This window comes from Suricata suricatta, chromosome 8, assembly GCF_006229205.1.
Source record: "Suricata suricatta isolate VVHF042 chromosome 8, meerkat_22Aug2017_6uvM2_HiC, whole genome shotgun sequence".
Lineage (NCBI taxonomy): Eukaryota > Metazoa > Chordata > Mammalia > Carnivora > Herpestidae > Suricata > Suricata suricatta.
This window is the reverse complement of record NC_043707.1, coordinates 72723700-72742662: the sequence shown is the minus strand read 5'-3', so window position 1 is coordinate 72742662 and position 18963 is coordinate 72723700. Positions and strand designations below refer to the sequence as shown.

General features: G+C 42.5%; 1 protein-coding gene across 2 annotated transcripts in view; it reads right to left on the bottom strand.

Annotated features, from left to right (window-relative positions):
• MCOLN2 (mucolipin 2) overlaps positions 1-18963 on the bottom strand; it is a 56434-nt gene that overhangs the window by 14746 nt on the left and 22725 nt on the right. Inside the window, exons 3-10 of one of the 2 annotated variants that reach the window (XM_029947793.1) lie at positions 17432-17605; positions 15536-15689; positions 10977-11052; positions 10776-10872; positions 8717-8816; positions 3233-3345; positions 1643-1792; positions 1-102 (exon numbers count right to left, since the gene is read on the bottom strand). In XM_029947793.1, the coding sequence (XP_029803653.1) occupies positions 1-102; positions 1643-1792; positions 3233-3345; positions 8717-8816; positions 10776-10872; positions 10977-11052; positions 15536-15689; positions 17432-17605 (966 nt within the window). The remainder of the gene's footprint in view (positions 103-1642; positions 1793-3232; positions 3346-8716; positions 8817-10775; positions 10873-10976; positions 11053-15535; positions 15690-17431; positions 17606-18963) is intronic. The other variant, XM_029947792.1, reaches the window with a different exon arrangement.

Here is an 18963-nt window from a genome sequence, read left to right as displayed (position 1 = left end):
ATTATATGCTTGGAAGTAACCCAGGTATCTGATGACGCCAACCCAGACAAAGAGCGTAGACGTTCCGAGCAAAATGCTGCACAGATCGTAATTGGTGAGATTCTAAGGAATGAAAAAACAGACATGAGTAAAACACTCCACTCCGCTCAGCGTATTAGCCTCACTTTAAATGGACTGGAAAAGAATGGACTGCCTGCCTCTCCATCCGTGATAGTAAGAGCCCGTAAACTGGAGAGGAAAATAGCACAATTCCAAATGTGTTTCTCATTTCCTTTTAGTATTTGAATTGGTTGAACTGAGGTTTTGCTCAAACGGTATCCTGAAATAGGAACTGCCTTTACCTAGGCATTAAAGAGTATAAGGTAATGGTGTTTGTTAAATACCAAACAATACCATTTGGCAATTTTAGAAAGAAAACTCCAACGTGATTTGCTAACCCAGTTCTTTCTCTCAAGGATTTCCAGGTCTAATTGAGGAGACAAACACACAAACACAGTTCTAATGTAATATGCGAAGTGCAAAGAGAGCCACAATGCCCAGCATGTCACATAGGGCTCTCCACAGTGTGACTCCAGAACGGAGCTGGGCCTGGTGGGCACGCTGGGAGAGGACACTGCAGGTCAAAGGACAAAGGCTGAACAAAGACACAGGCCAAGAGCCAGCAGCATGTCCTAGAGACGAGTACTGATGCATCCAGGAGACCGAGGGCAGGGAGGGAGGCCACTTCATCCCAACTGGGGCCTGTGAGGCAGAGAGGATTTAGACACTTCTGGACAAACTAGTTTGACAGTGGTATGGATGGATCTGAGCACTAGAAGGAGGAAGGTGGGAAAACCAATGAGGAGACTGCTGTAGGGGTGCCTGGGCAGCTTAGTCGGTTGAGCATCCAACTCTTGATTTCAGCTCAGGTCACGATCTCACAGTTCTTGACTTCAAGACGCGCATCAGGCTCTGCACGGACAGTCCGGGCCTTCTTGGGATTCTCTCCATCTTCTCTCTGCCTCTCTGCACACCCCAAGTCAATAAATAAACAAACCAAAAAAAAAGGGCAGTGCTGCGAGGAAGGTAGCATGAAGGAGCCAGACTAGGCAGGGTGGAGAGGAGGGAGCCTTCAGGCGGTCAGGGGATGTGCTGACTGACAGCATGGAGGGGAGAACAGCCAGATGAAGGAGGAGGGGTCAAGATGTAGTCATGAGATTAAGTCAGCCAACAACATGAAGGTGTCAGGTGCCTAATGGTCACTCAGTATTCCTGCCCCCATCCCCCTCCAAGCACACCCATCAGTCATGGATCTCACCTCTGGCTCCTGCCATGACAAGTTCATGGGCCAGGTGCAACTTAAAAAAAAAAAAAAAAAATGAAGCCCACCCAAACAGGCAATTTTCTCAAACTTCAGTTTCTATTGTGAAGATGCTGAGTTTCCCGGGGGATAGTCCTAGCAATATCCATTTCCACAGAACAACAGCTTCTTTACTTTCCTTTGATCAGGAATCAAGTCAGAGGAAGCTTCAGTGTTATGGATGTGAGAAAAGAGAAAACATCAGACTCAAAGTCATCTCCATAAGGATTTTATACCTCAAAGTGCCTAAGGGTCCCCCAGAAGAATAGAAAGAGCAGAACATTAGAATGGGCTGCCCCTCACCTTTGCTTTAATTTCCATTTTTAATACGGATCCAATTATTGTCATTAGGTCGCTGATAATCACCAGGACATACCATCCATTGATGAACTCCCACTGGTCGGCGTTACACACATGTCGCTTGTACTTCTCCAGGAAGAAATTGAGAAATCTCTGCGGCAGACATTTTAAAAAGCATTTCTTACAAACCACACTGCCCTCTGGAAGGAGAAGACAAGCGCAAAACAGTGCTCTCGCCTGTGAAATGATACGGCGTTACCTTCCCCAACTTGATGGATCCTCTTCACGGGTGGGGATTATGGCCCAGTTTCCCCCATAATCTACTGCAGCTAAATGTAGGCATTCTAGTACCTGCTAAGTTCACTCAGACATCAAATGCTTATGTTCTAACACTGAGAGCCTCTTGCCATAATTGCTAACACATAGTACATTCCCAATATTTTACACATTATCAACTCCTTCAATCTGACCACAGAATGAAGCAGGCCTAGTTCCAGGAGAGGGAACTGAGGCACGGAGAGGCTAGGCCAGGATTTGGATCTGGGCAGCCTGGCTCCAGAATGTATACTCCCAAGGGTGGGAGTCAGTGGTGATTCACAATGGTGGCCCCTAACTTCGGCAGACCCAGGACCATGACCTCGGATGGAGAATATCAAGAGGCGTGGGGGACAGGAAAGAGAAGCATATATTTACAAAATAAGCTGACAAAGGTCAAGAGTAAGAAAAATAGGGCGCCTGGGTGGCTCAGTTGGTTGAGTGTCTGACTTCGGCTCAGGTCATGATCTCGTGGTTCGTGAGTTCAAGCCCCTCGCTGGGCTCTGTGCTGACAGCTCAGAGCCTGAAGCCTGCTTCAGATTCTGTGTCTCCCTCTCTCTCTGGCCCTCCCCTGTTCATTCTCACACTTTCTCTCACTCTCTCTCAAAAATAGATCAGCATTTTAAAAAAAGAGTGAGAAAAATAGATTGTACGCTATTTTCCTGCTCCACAGGCGATACCCACAAATGATGACTTCCTGCAACACCTCTGACCCCGGTCTGCATTTCACACACGTCCACCAAACCAGAACACCATTTGTGGAGAGCTGAAGTATATATTCACAAGAATTCGAAGGGTAAAAAGGTAAAATGAAACTCAGGAGAGAATAAACTATTTTTAAACATAGAAAAAAGTATTTTATGCTTCATTATAACCCATTTACCATGTCTCCCTGTCAAAATGAACTCTGATTTGATGACAAAAGATGAAACCCACACATGCTATTACTCTGTTCTTCAGATCACGCCTGATTTTAAAAGGGTCTTGTTTATTCTGGAAACATTCAAAAGCCTGAGTGAGAGTTCACCACTGTGCACTATGCTTAGCAGCTCAGTTTTAAGCAAGATAATGATCTGATCCCACCTACCATGCCAGGAGCCTTTACCCACCCCTGCATGCCTCGTTGATTAATGCCTTGTATGGGGGCAATCATTCCAAGGGATCTAATTTAGTCAAGAGCTCCAGAAAGGGCAGGATGACCCGACATCAAGTGTCCACTGTCTGCACAAACAGAATGGAGGCCAAGAAGGGAGGGAGAATATTTGAACACACACTTACCTTTCGTAACCTTAGAGCCAAAACAATGGATCTTGTGCACAGAATAAGAGATGCCAAGCATATCACAATGACAAATGCATCAAATGCCAGGATATACTGGGTGTTTTTCTGCACTGAGGAACAAAACACAGAATTCACATGTTAAACACACCTTACTTTGGAATAATTTCCAAACAAATGGCAGTCTGAAAAGTTCAAATGATAAATGTTTAAATATCAGAAAGAAATCACACTGTATTCATTTAGAAGTCTTTAAATAGGGTAAAACACTCTCTGATGTTAAGCAGTATGTTTAAAAACATATAAGCTCTTTGCTAAATGTACTAAAAATACTTCCTATAGAATGGAAGTCAACAGAAGGTAGTCCATGTGGGCTCATTCAAAAGAGGCAAAACTGGCATTGTCTTGAGTTCTTTTCCTTAAAAGCACAAATACCAAATTCTCCATTAATGAAGGAACAACTTAAAGCACCGCTCCTCAGAATCCTCATTTCTTTTTTTTTAAATGTTTATTTACTTTTGACAGAGACAGAGTGCAAGTGGAGGAGGGGCACAAGGAGAGGGAGACAGAATCCAAAGCAGGCTCCGAGCTCTGGACTGTTAGCACAGAGCCTGACACAGGGCTCAGACTCACGAACTGTATGTGAAATCATGACCTGAGCCAAAGTCGATGCTTATCTGACTGAGCCAACCAGGCATCCCCAGAATCCGCATTTCTGCTTCTCAATCTTACTGTGTACGTTACCAGCAAATAGTGCCAAGTTCTTCTGCACATGGAGAAAATAGCCTCTTGCAATGGAACAACAGCAGTAATCAAATTGTGGTCACAGACTACACAGTAGCATGGGGGAATGCACTGGAGGAAGATATACCTGTAGCCTCAGCTTCTCCGAGACCTGATGGTAGCATTCCAAACGACTGGCCCCTCCCACGCCTGCAGCTGGATCACCTGCCCCTCGGCTCTCTCCCCCACCTCCTCTACCTTGACGCTATACAGTTCTTCCGCCATCCTGCTCCTACCAGAATGGCTGGCCTTCTGGCCTCAGGGACTTTGCTAGGGCTGATCCCTCTGCCTGGAGCACACCATACAAGTTAGATTAGTCTTTTTCAGCCTTGGGTTTCAGATTAAATATTTGCTTCTCAGAAGAGAATTCCCTAAATTCCCATCATTATCAGCCCCCTCCTGTACTCTCACTCTCCACAAGCATACACACTCATAGCTCCTTTCATTCTTTGTTTGATGGCCACTGAGCCTGCAATTCTGTCTTCTAAGATGATACACACAGCAAGGAACACAGGGACAGTGCAAAACAGGGAGCCTAATGAGCAGGCTCTGAATCCTAGTTCTGCACTCAGAAGCCATGGAGCCTTGGGGAAGGTGCTTCAGGGTCCTCATCCTTCCCACCCACCCATGAGTAGAATTTTTTTAAAAAACCTACATCATACGGCTGTTGTGAAGATTTAACAAGTTCATATATGAAAGCACTTGGAACAGTCCCAGGCAGATAACAGCATGCATTTATAGTGCTTCCTATTGCACATCAATTGATGTCTACCTCCCTCACTAAATGATTGACCCTAGGGAGCAGGACTGTGTGTGTTTGTTCACCACTACAGTGTCCGTGCTTTCGTGATGCCTCAGCACGTTTATGGAGAAGTGCAGAGCTCCAGCACAACATGAGAAGACTACTGAATGATCCCAGTTAGACCCTGTGAAGGGGTGAGTTAAGTTTTAGGCAGAGGGAGAGGACAAGGCACAGAGCTGTGAGAGACCAAGAGTCAACCTGGTCTCCAGAGAGACCTAAGCCATAAGAGAGAAGGACCATCCAGGAATGACTCCGGCTTTTCTGTGTTGGGTGACCTGAGCTCAGTCTGGACATTCATGACAAGAGAGGACGACTTGGTGGTAGCTGAAGCCACGGGTGTGGACACAGCCACTGAAAGAGACCACAGAAGAAAACACAACTAGGAAGCACCACGGGAAGGGGCATCAAAATGGGGAATTAAGAGGAGATGAGCTCAGGAAGTAGACTGAGAAGGGCCACGGGACAAGGGAACAAGACTGAGGGCAGGAGACCTGAGGTGGCATGCTCGGGGGAGTTATAAATCGGAGCACTCCACAACGACACTTCTGCAGAAAAGGCGTTTAACAAAAAGACCAAGTGTCTACGGATTTAATAATGCAAGGGCATGAGCAATGATGGCGGGAGTGTCTGGGGGCAAAGAGCTCATCCTGTGTGGTCTGAGCATAGCCAGCGAGCAAGTATACTTCACTGAGCGGATGGCTGAGGCTCACTGAGCTTCAGATGCCTCCACTGCCAAGTAGAGGGGCACTGGGTCTGCCTCAGGGGCTGTCAGGAAATCAGGTGAGATCACCCATGCCCAGTGCTTGTTGCAATGGCGCCTAGCAATCGTATAATGAAGAAGCTTAAGTTACCTTGTGATAACCTCTAATGGGTAGGTAAGAAAACAATTTAACTAAAACGCGACTGACCCTTTCTTTCTTTTCCTTCCTTCTTTCTCTCTTTCTTTCTATGTATCGATCTTTCTACATAAGTATGTATGTATCTACTTCCTTTTTAATTTTCATCCTTCTTTCTTCCTTCCTCTCTCACTCCCTACCTTCCTTTCTATATATCCATCTTTTTATCTATGTGTCTTCCTGTGTATGTTTCTTTCTGTCTACCTACCTAGTCTATGTATCTATCTACCTACCTATCTTTCTATGTATCTATGTATCGATCTATCTTTCTATGTATGTATGTAAGTATATATGTATCTTTTTCTTTCTCTCTTTCTTTCCTTCTTTCTTTCTTTTTATCATTTATCTATCCTTCAATGTATCTGTATGTCTATCTATCTATCAGGGCCATGGAATGAGATGGAGGAAATAGATGCAGTTCCTGGGAAGATGAGACTGAAATCCTTATGGATTTCTAGTCCGTTCCCTCTGACGTACATCTAGAACAAAATCTCTATGATTACTTATACTGGGCTTTATTTTTAAGTAGGAAAATGGAGGCCCAGATCTAGATGGATAAAGTATCCCTCCTAACAGAGAAATCAGTATCATATTGTTTGTTTATTCTTGTCATATTAGCTTCACATACCTTTTTAAATTCATTTTTATTTTTTCAGGTTTTTAAGTTTTTATTTTAAATCCAGTTAGTCAACATAGTGTTCTATTAGTTCCAGGCATGCAACACAGAACACTCCGTACATCAGCCTGCGCCCATCACAGGTGCACTCCTTAACCCCCATCACCTATTTCACCCTCCCACCTGTCTCCCCTCTGCTAACCATCAGTGTGTTCTATATCATTAAGAGCCTGTTTCTTGGTTTCTCCCTCTCTCTCTCTCTCTCTCTCTCATATTCTGTTTTAATCTGATCTATTAAGAAGACTAGTTGGCATGTTACAAAAAGTTTTTATGAACATCACAACTGCTCTTACTCCAGTGAACCTCGGTTACACCCATAGGAACGTTTCTCAAAATGGGTTTATAGAATACTTCTCCGGAGAGATGGCCTTAACCAACCTGGCTAGGGTAGTCCTACACCCACCCAGTCCTCCTGAGGAGTCAGTCCTGCTCACACTGCCACTGCCCACCTGGGTGACTCACACCCAGGGCTCCCCCTGTTTACCACACTCCTTTTTCCCTGAGACACCTGGGAAATCGCCCATCAGTGGGCAACCTTGCCCACTAACACCTACTTCCTCCAGCCCCTCATGCCTGACTTGCTACGTTTATAAAATCCAGTTAAAGTAAAGATTGGTGCCACATTTGGGGACAGGTATTAGAAGCCATAAAAGGCAACATGAGGTTTGTATGTGAAAGTGGACAACCCCTCACATTTCGCCCTGCAAGAACATAGGAGATGACAAGAGGAAGACAGAAGTGTCAGAGTAAGTGGATGGACATGAAGGAGCCTCAGAACTTTAGGGAAACAGCACCAAGATTCCACCAGATGTCACCCTTGCCTTTGGCTCACATCCCCCAAGGCCAAAGCAATCATTCCACCAGTTTTCACAGACACGGGGTGAAACCTACTTTCTAAGCTGGTTTCCAAATTTCAGCTTTTTAATGTTTCAGGTCATATCATTTTATTTTAAATTCATATTCTCCTAGTAACAGAATCTCGTTTCTTCAGACACAGCTCTGGGAGAAACTCAAATGTTAGTATTCCTACTGAGGGATGGATGAGGTGGGTTTCCCTCCACTGGCCACAGCAGGGAGCCAGAACGCTTCCCTTCTGAGCAGGGGCGAGGAAAACTCCCCAACATACAGCAGCCCTGTGGGGAGGAAGGAAACCTGTTTGACCAACTAAGGCTTCAGTCACAATGACTGTTCCAAACCACATTTCATATGTGACAAAGGTTAGCTTTTCTCACATAAAATAGCTGACCCTATACCTGACTTGGGATGTGTGTCTGCTGGGAAATAGGAACCACTTTCAAACAGAAGGAATCTAAAACTGCCCATGCTGACCAGAGCCTTGAGTCACTTAGTAGAAATACTGAAACCAAACCTTCAGACTCATTAGGATGTATCGTATAACTGGAAGAGCAACAGGCCCATAGACAAATCTAGATTAAAACAAATCTAAAATAGTCAAAAACCATGGGTGTTTTACATTTTATTTTGTTCTGAAAATCCGGTCAAAGGCAAATTCAGTTCAACAAAACTTATAAGTTAAAAAGTACTGACAATACATTATTAACACGATCACGACCCCCCACATAGCCCATTTTACACTATGGATGAAGACATATTTTCTGAGTAACAACCGAGTTAACCACCCAATGTGTGTACAGGCTGCTCTTGGAGCTCTGAGGGCCTTGATCCTTCTCTGCTATCAAAGGTTCAGCTCAAAATATAACTTCCCCAACAACACTGATAGATTTTCTCACTCTGTCCCAAAGTTAACCTTCGCTTTCTTTATCCCTTTTTACCTCCACCACTTATTCTTATCCATGACCCATCAGAGATTTACAGACATGTCAATCTCTCTCACTAAGGCGTTTTCTTCATTTTTCTGTAGTGCCTAGCGACTACTATGTGCCAACTCTTGTTTTCGGTGCTTTCCTTGACATACGAACTCACTGAATACTCAACATCCTGGAAGGCAGATACTATCATCACCCTCATTTTATAGAGAAAGATACTTATAAATAGTGAAGCTAACTGATTTGCCCAAGATCATAGGCACAGTGAACAGAACCAAGACCCAAACCCAGGCAGTCTGGCTCCAGAAATGGGAACACTGTCTCTCCTAAGAGGTGTGCAACGAATCAACATCTACCGAAACGGAGCAAAAAGGCAAAGCTTTAGGATATGCTGCATACAGTTAGGATATGCTCAATAGTTTTCTGGAGCTCTTTCTTCCTTTCACCATCCAAATAAAGCATTTAAGCGCTCCCAAATCCCAAAACGAAGTGTTAAAAATCATCTGTAACCCACGACGGGCAAGCATGTGACATACTTACTGGATCCAGATATGTTCAAGTCTTTACATTCTTCAATTTTAGCCTCACTGCCAAAGAAGATTTTGATCTTGCCGCTGTGAGCTTTATTGTCAAAGGTAATCTGGAGACACAAATGTATGGAAAAGTTACGCCCCACGGAATGTACAGCATACTAGATAGATAAACTCTGCTTCAAATATCACTGGCATCCGGACAGGATGCTGATTCAGAACTAGTTCTACTGATGAAACTGTCCTCATCACGTGATTCCTTTACAAGTTTCTATTTCTTTTTATTAATTAATTTTTTTTAACATTTATTTATTGTTGAGAGACAGAGACAGAGCATGAGCAGGGGAGGGGCAGAGAGAGGGAGTCACAGAATCTGAATCAGGCTCCTGGCTCCGAGCTGTCAGCACAGAGCCAGACAAGGGGCTTGAGCCCATGAACCTCAAGATCATAACCTGAGCCGAAGCCAGACACTTACCCAACTGAGCCACCCAGGCACCCTGCAAGTTTTTATTATTAATGAAAAAAACATGATTCAAAGGCTAAATACATGGAATCTACTGAATCCATTTTACTGAGTGTATTCAGGTTCAGAGAAATCTTGGAGCAAAACAACTAACTGTTAGTCCCAGGAACAAAAACAAGATTCACCAATCTTTGACAAGAGAATACAATGATCTCATTTATTATACTGAATGGAATTTAAAAGCATTGACTTCAACTTACTCCTTTGGGTATGAAATTCTAGGTCTTTGCTAGGGCTGGACACTATTTTTCTGTTTGCTTCAAATGCTACCTATAATGCTTTCAGAGGTGACACGGATTGCTCCCAGGCTGCAGGCTGAATTTAAGATTTCCAAATGCTCTCAATCTTCCGCATTATGTTTCTGTCATTTAGTTTATAAGTGATATGTGCTTGAGAGAAGTGTGTTGGGGCTTTCCTAAAGGAGAATGAGACCTCGCGTGTGCCAGGCTTAGCAGAGGTGTGCTCACAGATCACAGGGATTGGTGGGGGGGCTGCAGGTTTGATTCTCCAGCCTCTGGAGAGTGGTTCCAGTGATGTTCTTGGATTACACACAGCGTGGCTTATGTGTAGAGATGTGCAGGCACTTGGGGATTTAGTTACACATCACCTATACAGTCAGCCCTGTGAGCTCTTTGCTTGAGGAGTTTTGGGGACTTTGTAATGTGTTTTGTAACGTGTGGGTCACCCCAAAGAGGTTAATCATGCTCTTCTTTGCCAGAGACATTCTTCCTTACCACATGTCAAGATTTATAATTACATTTATCTCTTTGCTTATCTGTTTTCTGGTCTATCTATTCCGTAGGGTTGTAAGCTTCCTGAGGGCCAGGGTACCTCTACAGCAGGGCAGTGCCTGGTGCGGGGGGGGGGGGGGGGGGGGTGCTCATTATGTATTTATTGATTGTTGTTGAATGGAGCACTCCTCTGAATTACTAAAAGGCTGTCACAAACAGCTGTCAGCTCAGCCTCAGCATTCACGTCTGTCCCTCAATAAACAGGAGGGAGGGAGCAAGGAGGGAGAGAAAGCGTCAAACCCCATGAAATGAGAAGGCATGTTACTCTCCTCACAGACGTGAATACATTTTCTTCTACTGCAGAAACCTTCTTTCAAAACAAAAGAAGCAACAACTAATCCTTTGCAGACTGGCCCTCAGATCAAGGGGATAGTTTCTGCCTTGAGGTTTGAAAGCATTTGCTACAAAGTTGCAAAGACTTTCCCTTTGAAAGTAGGAAACATATCCTAGACACTTAAAACACCCTTCATAAACTTTTTTTTTTCTAATGTATAAGAGGAATGCGAGGTCAAAGCCACTTTTGAAAACTCCTCTTTCCAACCCAGAAATCTGGCTTTAAAAAGCTGGAAAGGGCTTGCTTCATTTTCTGAAATAATGGTCACAATGTACAATGCTAGAAAGCATCATTTAGCTGTATTAAACACCACCACATCTAGCACATCTATAGAGGCTGGTGTGTTTTATTTACACTCGGCATCTACAACATGAGTAGAGGAAAAATAATAAGAACCAGCTTCAGGAAGACAGACACTTGCCGTATTATGAAAGACGTAACAGTCCGGTAACTCTCGGGAGTGAATCGTCTGTAGGTCAATGCCTTTGAGGTGAAAGGAAATTTCAACTTGTAAGAGCCTGAATAAAAAATATTAAAAGGTAAAAATTGTCATAGTCTTACTATCCTACTCTGCTTTCCCCATCCCTGCCTCCCGAGAAATGAGACTTAAAAAGGTATTTACCGATAAAATTCCAGTCTGAAGAAGGACGAGTTTTTCCACTCCTGAGGGTACATGGAGAGGCCTAAGTGAACACAATCTAGGGCAAGGAAACAAGAAGGACTGTTTCAGGCACGCATCAAATGCTACAAGGTGTGGGGGACAAGGTGTGCTGAAAGGCAGGATACTTAAATGTTTCAAAGTATCTCCCCACAAAATCTGTATTTATTGTAACAAGACCAGTAACTTTCCAGGAGAGAACCTGGAACTGCCACTCGACCACTGATCGAAGTTATCCCCAGTAAGGGTATAAATAGACATCATGCTCCTCCTGAAATAACTTACTGTTTGTGTAGTATTCCTGCCCAAAATGCATAACCTCAATAAAGTCAAACAGAAAAACCCAGTGAGGAATAGTTTACTCTCTTAAAATGTCAAGGTCATTTAAAAGTAAAGGCTAAGGAACTTTATTTTGCCGTAGATTAAAAGAGATTAAAGTGATTTGACAACTAAATGCATTATGTGATCCTGGATCAGGAAGGTGGCAGAGGGTGTGTGGAACGGGCACATGGAGAGGGGCTCACAGGTGGGCACTTTTCTTTTTCTATAAAGAACAGGACAATTGATAAAATGTGAATAGTGTTTGTATATTATAGTGCTGTATCCATGTTCCTTCATGCTTTTGAACATGCAGGTGGTTATGTAGGAGAATGCTCGTGTTTGGGGGAAATGTACGCTGAAGTATTTACAGGCAAAGAGACATCATGTCTGTACCTTATTCTCATACATTTCAGGAGAAATATTTAACGTTTGAAGAATGATAAAACAAACGCAGTAAAATGTTAGCCTTCGGAAAACCTAGATGAAGGGTATACAAGGAAATCTTTGTGCTGTTTTGCAACTTTTCTGTTAAGTCTCATGCTTTTCAAAATAAAAAAGAGAGAGAAAAAACACATATGTTTTATTTAAGTAAAAGCAAATTGTGAGCTGTTAACTATAAAAGAACAATTCCAAGAACCTCACATAAAAATAGTCTCATCATTGTGTAGCTCACCACCTTGGCAGGAGAAGCAAGTAGGTCTAGAAACAGGGAGCGCCTTTCAAGGTCACAGAGCTCTGACACAGAATTGGTGGGAAGCTAGCCTGGTGGACTCCTGCCCAGGCTGTTGCTGCCTCTTCCTGCTGCCTTTGAAATGGAAACGCTGAACCTCCTGCAGTGCCTGGTACTCACAAGGTGCTCTAGAATCTCAGTAGACTTGATGGCTGATTCTTTATAAAGCGTCTTCTCCCACTGGGCTTGGAGCAGCAAAGACCTACCATCACTAGATCAGTTCATGACCTTGGCTTAGCCACCTAGCATGACTGAGCACCAGTTCCTCAACTGTAAAATAGAGGCCAAACTGATGGTCCTCTACCTGTAACGTTCTTATTTGAAGATAAAGTAAAAGAAAACAAAACATTTAAGCTAAATTGATTGAGCCAAGTGGCTATATTCTGAAAAGAGATGGAACATGTTCAAAATCTATATGCCAGATACTCTCCTAGGTCTTTTTCTTCTGTATTTCACTCATTCTAAGATATTTATTTTTTTCACTTTTAAATATCTCTAAATTGGAGGAGTCTGTTTTTACTGTTATTAATTTATTTTCAAGTTAGTGAACATATAGTGTCATCTTGGTTTCTGGAGTAGAACCCAGTGATTCATCTCTTACATGTGACACCAGTGCTTATCCCAACAAGTGCCCTCCTTAATAATGCCCATCACCCATTTAATCCATCACCACCATCCCCCAGCAACCGTTGGTTTGTTCTCTGTATTTAAGAGTCTCTTGTGGTCTGTCTCCCTCTCTAAAATAGAGGAGTCTTAAAAAACATGGATGGCATCTTATATTCACAGTAATACAACAGCATTTGTTAGTTAATCTTACACTATATGTGAAATCCACCTTATAAAGTCTATTTCATTATTCAAATTTTGTAATTAAAAAAATTTTCATGTTTATTTATTTTTGAGAGAGAATGAGAGACAGAGCATTAGCAGAGGAGGGGCAGAAAGAGAGGGAGACACAGAATCTGAAGCAGGCTCCAGGCTCTGAGCTGTCAGCACAGAGCCTGACGCAGGTCTTGAACTCACGAACCATGAGATCATGACCTGAGCCGAAGTCGGATTCCTAACTGACTGAGCCACCCAGGCACCCCTCAAATTTTGTAATTTTAATTTTGGAATTACACTTTCTCTAAATACACATTCAGAACTCTCTGAAGTCCAGCTGACCTGATGTCACCAGTCACTGCTAATGAGACTACCAAATACTTGATGGTAACAAAACCTAAGAACTGAGTTTTTTCCCCTAAAGATGGCAAAAGACCTAAGTAAAATATCAAACCTCAAAGAAAACAAACTGGTATTAGAGTAGCAGCCTCATGCTCAAAGAGCCTCATTTACAGGGGAGGCCACTCCAGGAAATGAAATAACAACCATCTTAGAGATAAAGGGAAGGCAGATGATACATGTTCTTGGAAAAAAAAAAAAGGAAAATGATGAAATGGTCATAATGTCTTATGCTGAGAACATGTAAAGAGAACATAAGAAACTCAAAATCTGTTATACAGAAAATGAAGCACTAATGTATTGGGATGATACATTAAATCTTATAAAAACATTTTTAAAAGCAGATTTATAACAGTCTCACCAGTGAAGCTAAACTGTAAAGCTACAGGCCTAGATATGCCCACAGCATGAATTTAGGGAAACTCTTGCCTTGAAATGTACAGTCATGCAACTTAATATAGACCCACAGAGAAAGTGGGTAGGCAGGCTGAGTTCCACATTTAGCACACCAGAGGATGATTATCTTAATAATAAAGATGATGCAAAACCCATGAATAAGTAACCTAGACCAGCTCCTGCTAATTCACCTCCATAAGCTATAATGCCTCACCAAGGAAGTCTAACTCAATTCCTGTTTTTATCATGTGCAGGCTTCCTCCAATGTGTCTGAGAAAAGAAAGTCTAAAATCCAGCATCAAGTATTTTAAGAATATTCTTTACATCTTTTGAATAGGTATGTCAAAACGTTCTCTCTGACAAGTTACATTTAATAAGTCAAAAATACAATTAACTTGCTAAAACAGTCTCTCTTAAAATAAAGTCAAATTAAAACCAACTTCTCTCCATTTGGTTAAAACAATTCCATATTCTGATAGGAGGAAAATGAACAAGGACAGCGCTGCCCAGTGGTCAGCTCACAAATCCTGCTGTCTGGCACCACTTGTCCTGTCTAGCCACTGATATGGCCTTTGGCCACATTGTTTTAATCAATTTTCCAAGAAAAATCAATTGACGAAAACAACAGATGAATCACTGGAAAATAGTTGTCAGATGCATCTAATTAAGTCACACATTTTTAAGAAGACAGGGGCATGTCAAGGCTGCTGGCCACAGAATCAAGCCGCTGACCCCTTGACGGTCTCCGAAAGCAACCTGGGACCCCTGATGGTCCTGGCTTATGGTGTGCTTCCTTCAGAATCCAGAGCATGGGACACATTCACTCATGAAGAGATTCTGAACAGGAAGCCTGTGGAAACAGACTCAGAACCTCTGTTTGGTTTTGTTTGGTTTTGTTTTAAGTTGGCACCACACCCAGTGCAGAGCCCAATGCAGGTTTTGAACTCATGACCTTGAGATCAAGACCTGAGCTGAGATCAAGAGTCAGACACTTAACTCACCAAGCTACCCAGAAATCCCTCAGAACATCTGTTTTACGGAGGTGGTCTTCTATTATTTCATCAAAGTGTCCTAAATTGGATTGTTGGAAACATGGTCAAATGAACTGTGTGATGCTCTCTTTTCTGTAAAACCATTTCACAATTAAAATGCTCCTAGGACCCCTACTCTGGAACTGTTCGCTCCTTATGGAGTTGTGACTGGTTAATCTTTGTAGTATGTAACCCCAGTACGTAAATCAGAAGTGCCTTGGGCATGGTCGGTATACAGCAGAGATTTGTTAAATGAATGACAAACCCCCCTCCCCAGCCTTAAGTCAACCACTTTGCATTTACATATAATGTACTTTTAAATTCTTAACAGAATGGCACAAAATAATTCTACTCGATCAGATACAGACTTTTTGCCAAGCAATCTCCTAAAAGAGAAAATGAGTTACTACGATTCATCTTTGAAGAACACTGATGTACTTAACATATAATAGCAAGAACACCAAACTTTTTAACATATATTATTTCATTTATAAATGTAGTTTTTTCCAAAAGCCTAACTGCCTCCTCATGGAGGGAAAAACCTTAACAAACAGGAAACGCCTGTGCATTTACCTCAACCCTGCCGCCCCCACCCCCAACAATCTTGAGTTATACCAAGAAGTTCCATAAATGCTCCCTAGTCCTATGGCAGTAGACCTGCAGTTTCCTGAAGCAACACCCTCTGCAGGCACATGTTAAAGCCCCACCTAAGCTGACGGTCACCAAAGCAAAGTTGGTCCATTTGGGTTGTCAGCACATGATGGGCTGTTTGTTCTTACCACAGAAGATGATAGAGGCACATAATAAAATGATCACTGCATTACCTATTTCAATGTCGCTGTCAATATTCAGTGTCTCATTAGAAGGAAACATGGTCCCTTTCTTGTAATGTTGCTTACAGACTTTCAAGCCAATTCTATTGTCTTCATTTTCTCCATAACCAAGGGTCCCCAGGGATATGTTCTTTAGCTGATGATACTATTAAAAATAGTTAAATAAAAATACTTATGAGCTTTCAAGAGTTTCATCAGACATTACAGCATATGGAATACACTTTTAGCTATTTTAAATTGTTTATATCAAAGCCCTCCAGAGCACTCCCCCGTGTAAAGTACCACAGGGTAATTTTCTCAGGTTGGACAGCAAACACGCCACCTCACGGAGCTCAGAACGAAAGTTAACCTGCTGGCAGAGGCTCCCACCTCACTGAGAGCCAAAGCTGAGGTGCCCCGACCTCACAGCAGACGACTGTCCCCAGGCTCCAGCCCCACCTTCCAAAGCCATGCTGGCCTCCAGGCAGTTCCTGGAGCTCACCAGGCACATTCCTGCCTGGGCCTCTGCAGTTGCCCCTGCCTAGAACCCTGCATTATCTATCTGCTGGTTCACTCCTTCAGATCTTGAGTCAAATATCACCACTTCAGCGAGCCCTTTCCCTTACCACCCAGTGAAAGTTGCAAACACCCATTAGCAGCACACAGGCTCCACCAGGCGCTGCCGATCTCCTCCTCTGCTTTATTTCAGAGCAGTTATTGCTTTCTGACATACCTCTGAGGATCCAAGCCATCCACGCCCCACAGCTCACAGTAATCAACACAACTTACATTATCTTACCTGAACTTACAGTAGCTCTTGTCAGCATAACACTACCATCTGCCTATCTGCACTAACAGGCTCCATTAACATGACTTTATCATTCCAGGAAACTTTTGTCCAAGAACGTAACAGCTACAAATAACTCTATTGTTTATCTCAGGAACATGCAAAACAACTCATTTAGACCCATCATCAATGCAAACATTTAGTCTAATTAACTCCAAGACCCTTTGGAACCATGCCCCTCCCCACAAACCCTCACTTTGCTGTGTCCACCAATCCAAAACCATCGCATCATGTCTTTACCCAGTACTGCGGAGCTCTCCCCTCACACTGAAAGACCTACCCTACATCAGACTTCAAAGTCTGTATCTGGACTTTGCCCTTTTCACCCCAGGCACTCAGGAGTAGTCAAGGGAGTATCTCCCTTATTTCCTCAACAAGCCCTGATCTATCAACGTGTTTTCCAGGTGGTGTTTTCAGGGAGCTAGCATTCACTGCTATCCATTTCACTTCATCTGTCTGGCTCTCTCCTCTAGAATTAAGTTCTATAAGAACAGGACTTTTGTTCATTTTATTCATGATGTATTCCCAGTGTCTAGAACAGTACTCATACATACTAGGCATCCAAATATTTATTGAATGAAAAAAAAAAAGAATAACGATTTCTCTCCCCTAAGTGTGTTCTTCAGGCCCATCCATTTGGTTTCTCAATACTTGCTTGGATACAACTATATCATATCCTACTCTATATTCTTAAGATTCAGCTACGCTAATTAATGGTAAGACATCAAAACTGAGACCCTAGAATCTTAGATTTGATATGTCATTCATCAAACCTGAGATTATAAATCAACTCTTGGCTATTTGAACTGGAGTAATCTCCCAAAAGTAGTGGGTTTAAAGGGACAGATATAAAATATAAATCATTAAGAAAAATTTTAAGTAGGCAACATCTATTGTGTGGAAATGTAGCCAGAGAAACAGCAATGGACATTTTTTTTTGGCAGACTGTGCACAATTTAAATGAGAATATTTTAACATATGTATAATATTTTTTGCTAAAACAACAAGGTCAAGTGTCAATATATTCTTAAAGCATAGGTCATTCACAACAAAACACTTGCCTGATTGAGAGCAAAAAAGATGCTTTCGTAGGCATCCTCTTGGGAATATACACTGCAACTGTAGTCATCTTCGTCTGTGCCAGAATATCCTTTCAGAAACAAGTGCTTAAAAGCCACAGTGTTCTCTTCTTTGAAAGCAACCACCAGCTGGTTACTTAAGCCAAAACGAACTAGCTAGAAAGGAAATCACATAGGAAGATGTAACTTTTACCATTTACCAGAGGAGGCAAATGCATTCTTAGTATCAACTCCCCCACCCCTCGTAAACATCAGCAAGAAAACTCTCACTGCTTTGATGTTTACTAACCACCTTAATGACAAAATACAAGTCCCAAAGAATAACCTCATCAAGCTATCTCAGCAATTCAAAACAGTGTACACTTAGAGAAAATTACCTCTGGGCTTGCTTTCCCTCCCTGAGGTCAAGCCCATTCATTGTCACCAAGCACCCACCTTCTGGTGGTGATAACACTCCTACTTCTTCTCCCTTGTGTTGTATCTCAGCCCAAGCACAGGCACGAAGGGTTCTCTTTACCAGGAAGGAATGTATTCTCCTTGCCTTTCTTGGAATCCAGTAAGTGGGGAAAATCAGCAGGCACTAAGTGTTTACCAAAAAAACCCCAGGAAATTATACACACAGCTACACCCATCAACAACCCCTCCCTCCCTGTCTCTCATGCACACATGCACACACAGGCGCGTGCACAAACGCAATGGCAGAAGGTAAGTCAAACCTTCATAAGCCCTATCCCCCATACCCTTCACCATCTACTCACTTCATCTTCTCATCTGCTTTGTAAGACAATACAAGTCCAAAAATTTGGCCCCAAGTCTCCATCCCACTAAGCACCCAAAATGATTCGGGACTTTGTTTCTTCAGCAAGTCCCACTAGATGACTGTGGCTCTTCTGCTATTTGCTGTCACCCTGTGGTTGGAAAGGGTAGACTGCATGGCACTGAACAAGACATCAACTCACGAATCTTTCAGATGAAACAAACATTAGTCTGCATATACCAATGTACATATTATTTTTTAGTGATTTTTATCTGTTTTATCTTTTAAACTTTGCTTGATTTTTTGAAAAGGCTGAACAAGTAAAATTAACAGCTGCTGTTCTGCAGCAATTATTATACACCAGGCACATTACTAACTGCGTTACAAGCAATAGGTCAGTTACTAACACAACAATAAGGTGATATCACCGTGGTTATTCTCACTTTACATATGTGGAAACTGAGACTTAGCCACATGAAATTGCCCTACATAAGGCACCTAATTAGAATGAAAGCAAGGTCTAACTCCAAAGTCACTTGACTATGCAACGCAATTTCCCTCCATTGAAGAATTTGTCTTTGGGATTCTTCTTATGGAAAAGAATTTAGGTGCTACCTTCCCAGAACTGCAACTACTGTTGGAGAATGTACTTAGAGGACATTCATTAGCATCTGAGCCTCACCAGGTCACATTCCTCAAATACCAAGTCAAAGGATTGAGCAATTGTTAAAGCCCAGCCAGTCTAAGGAAAATATCA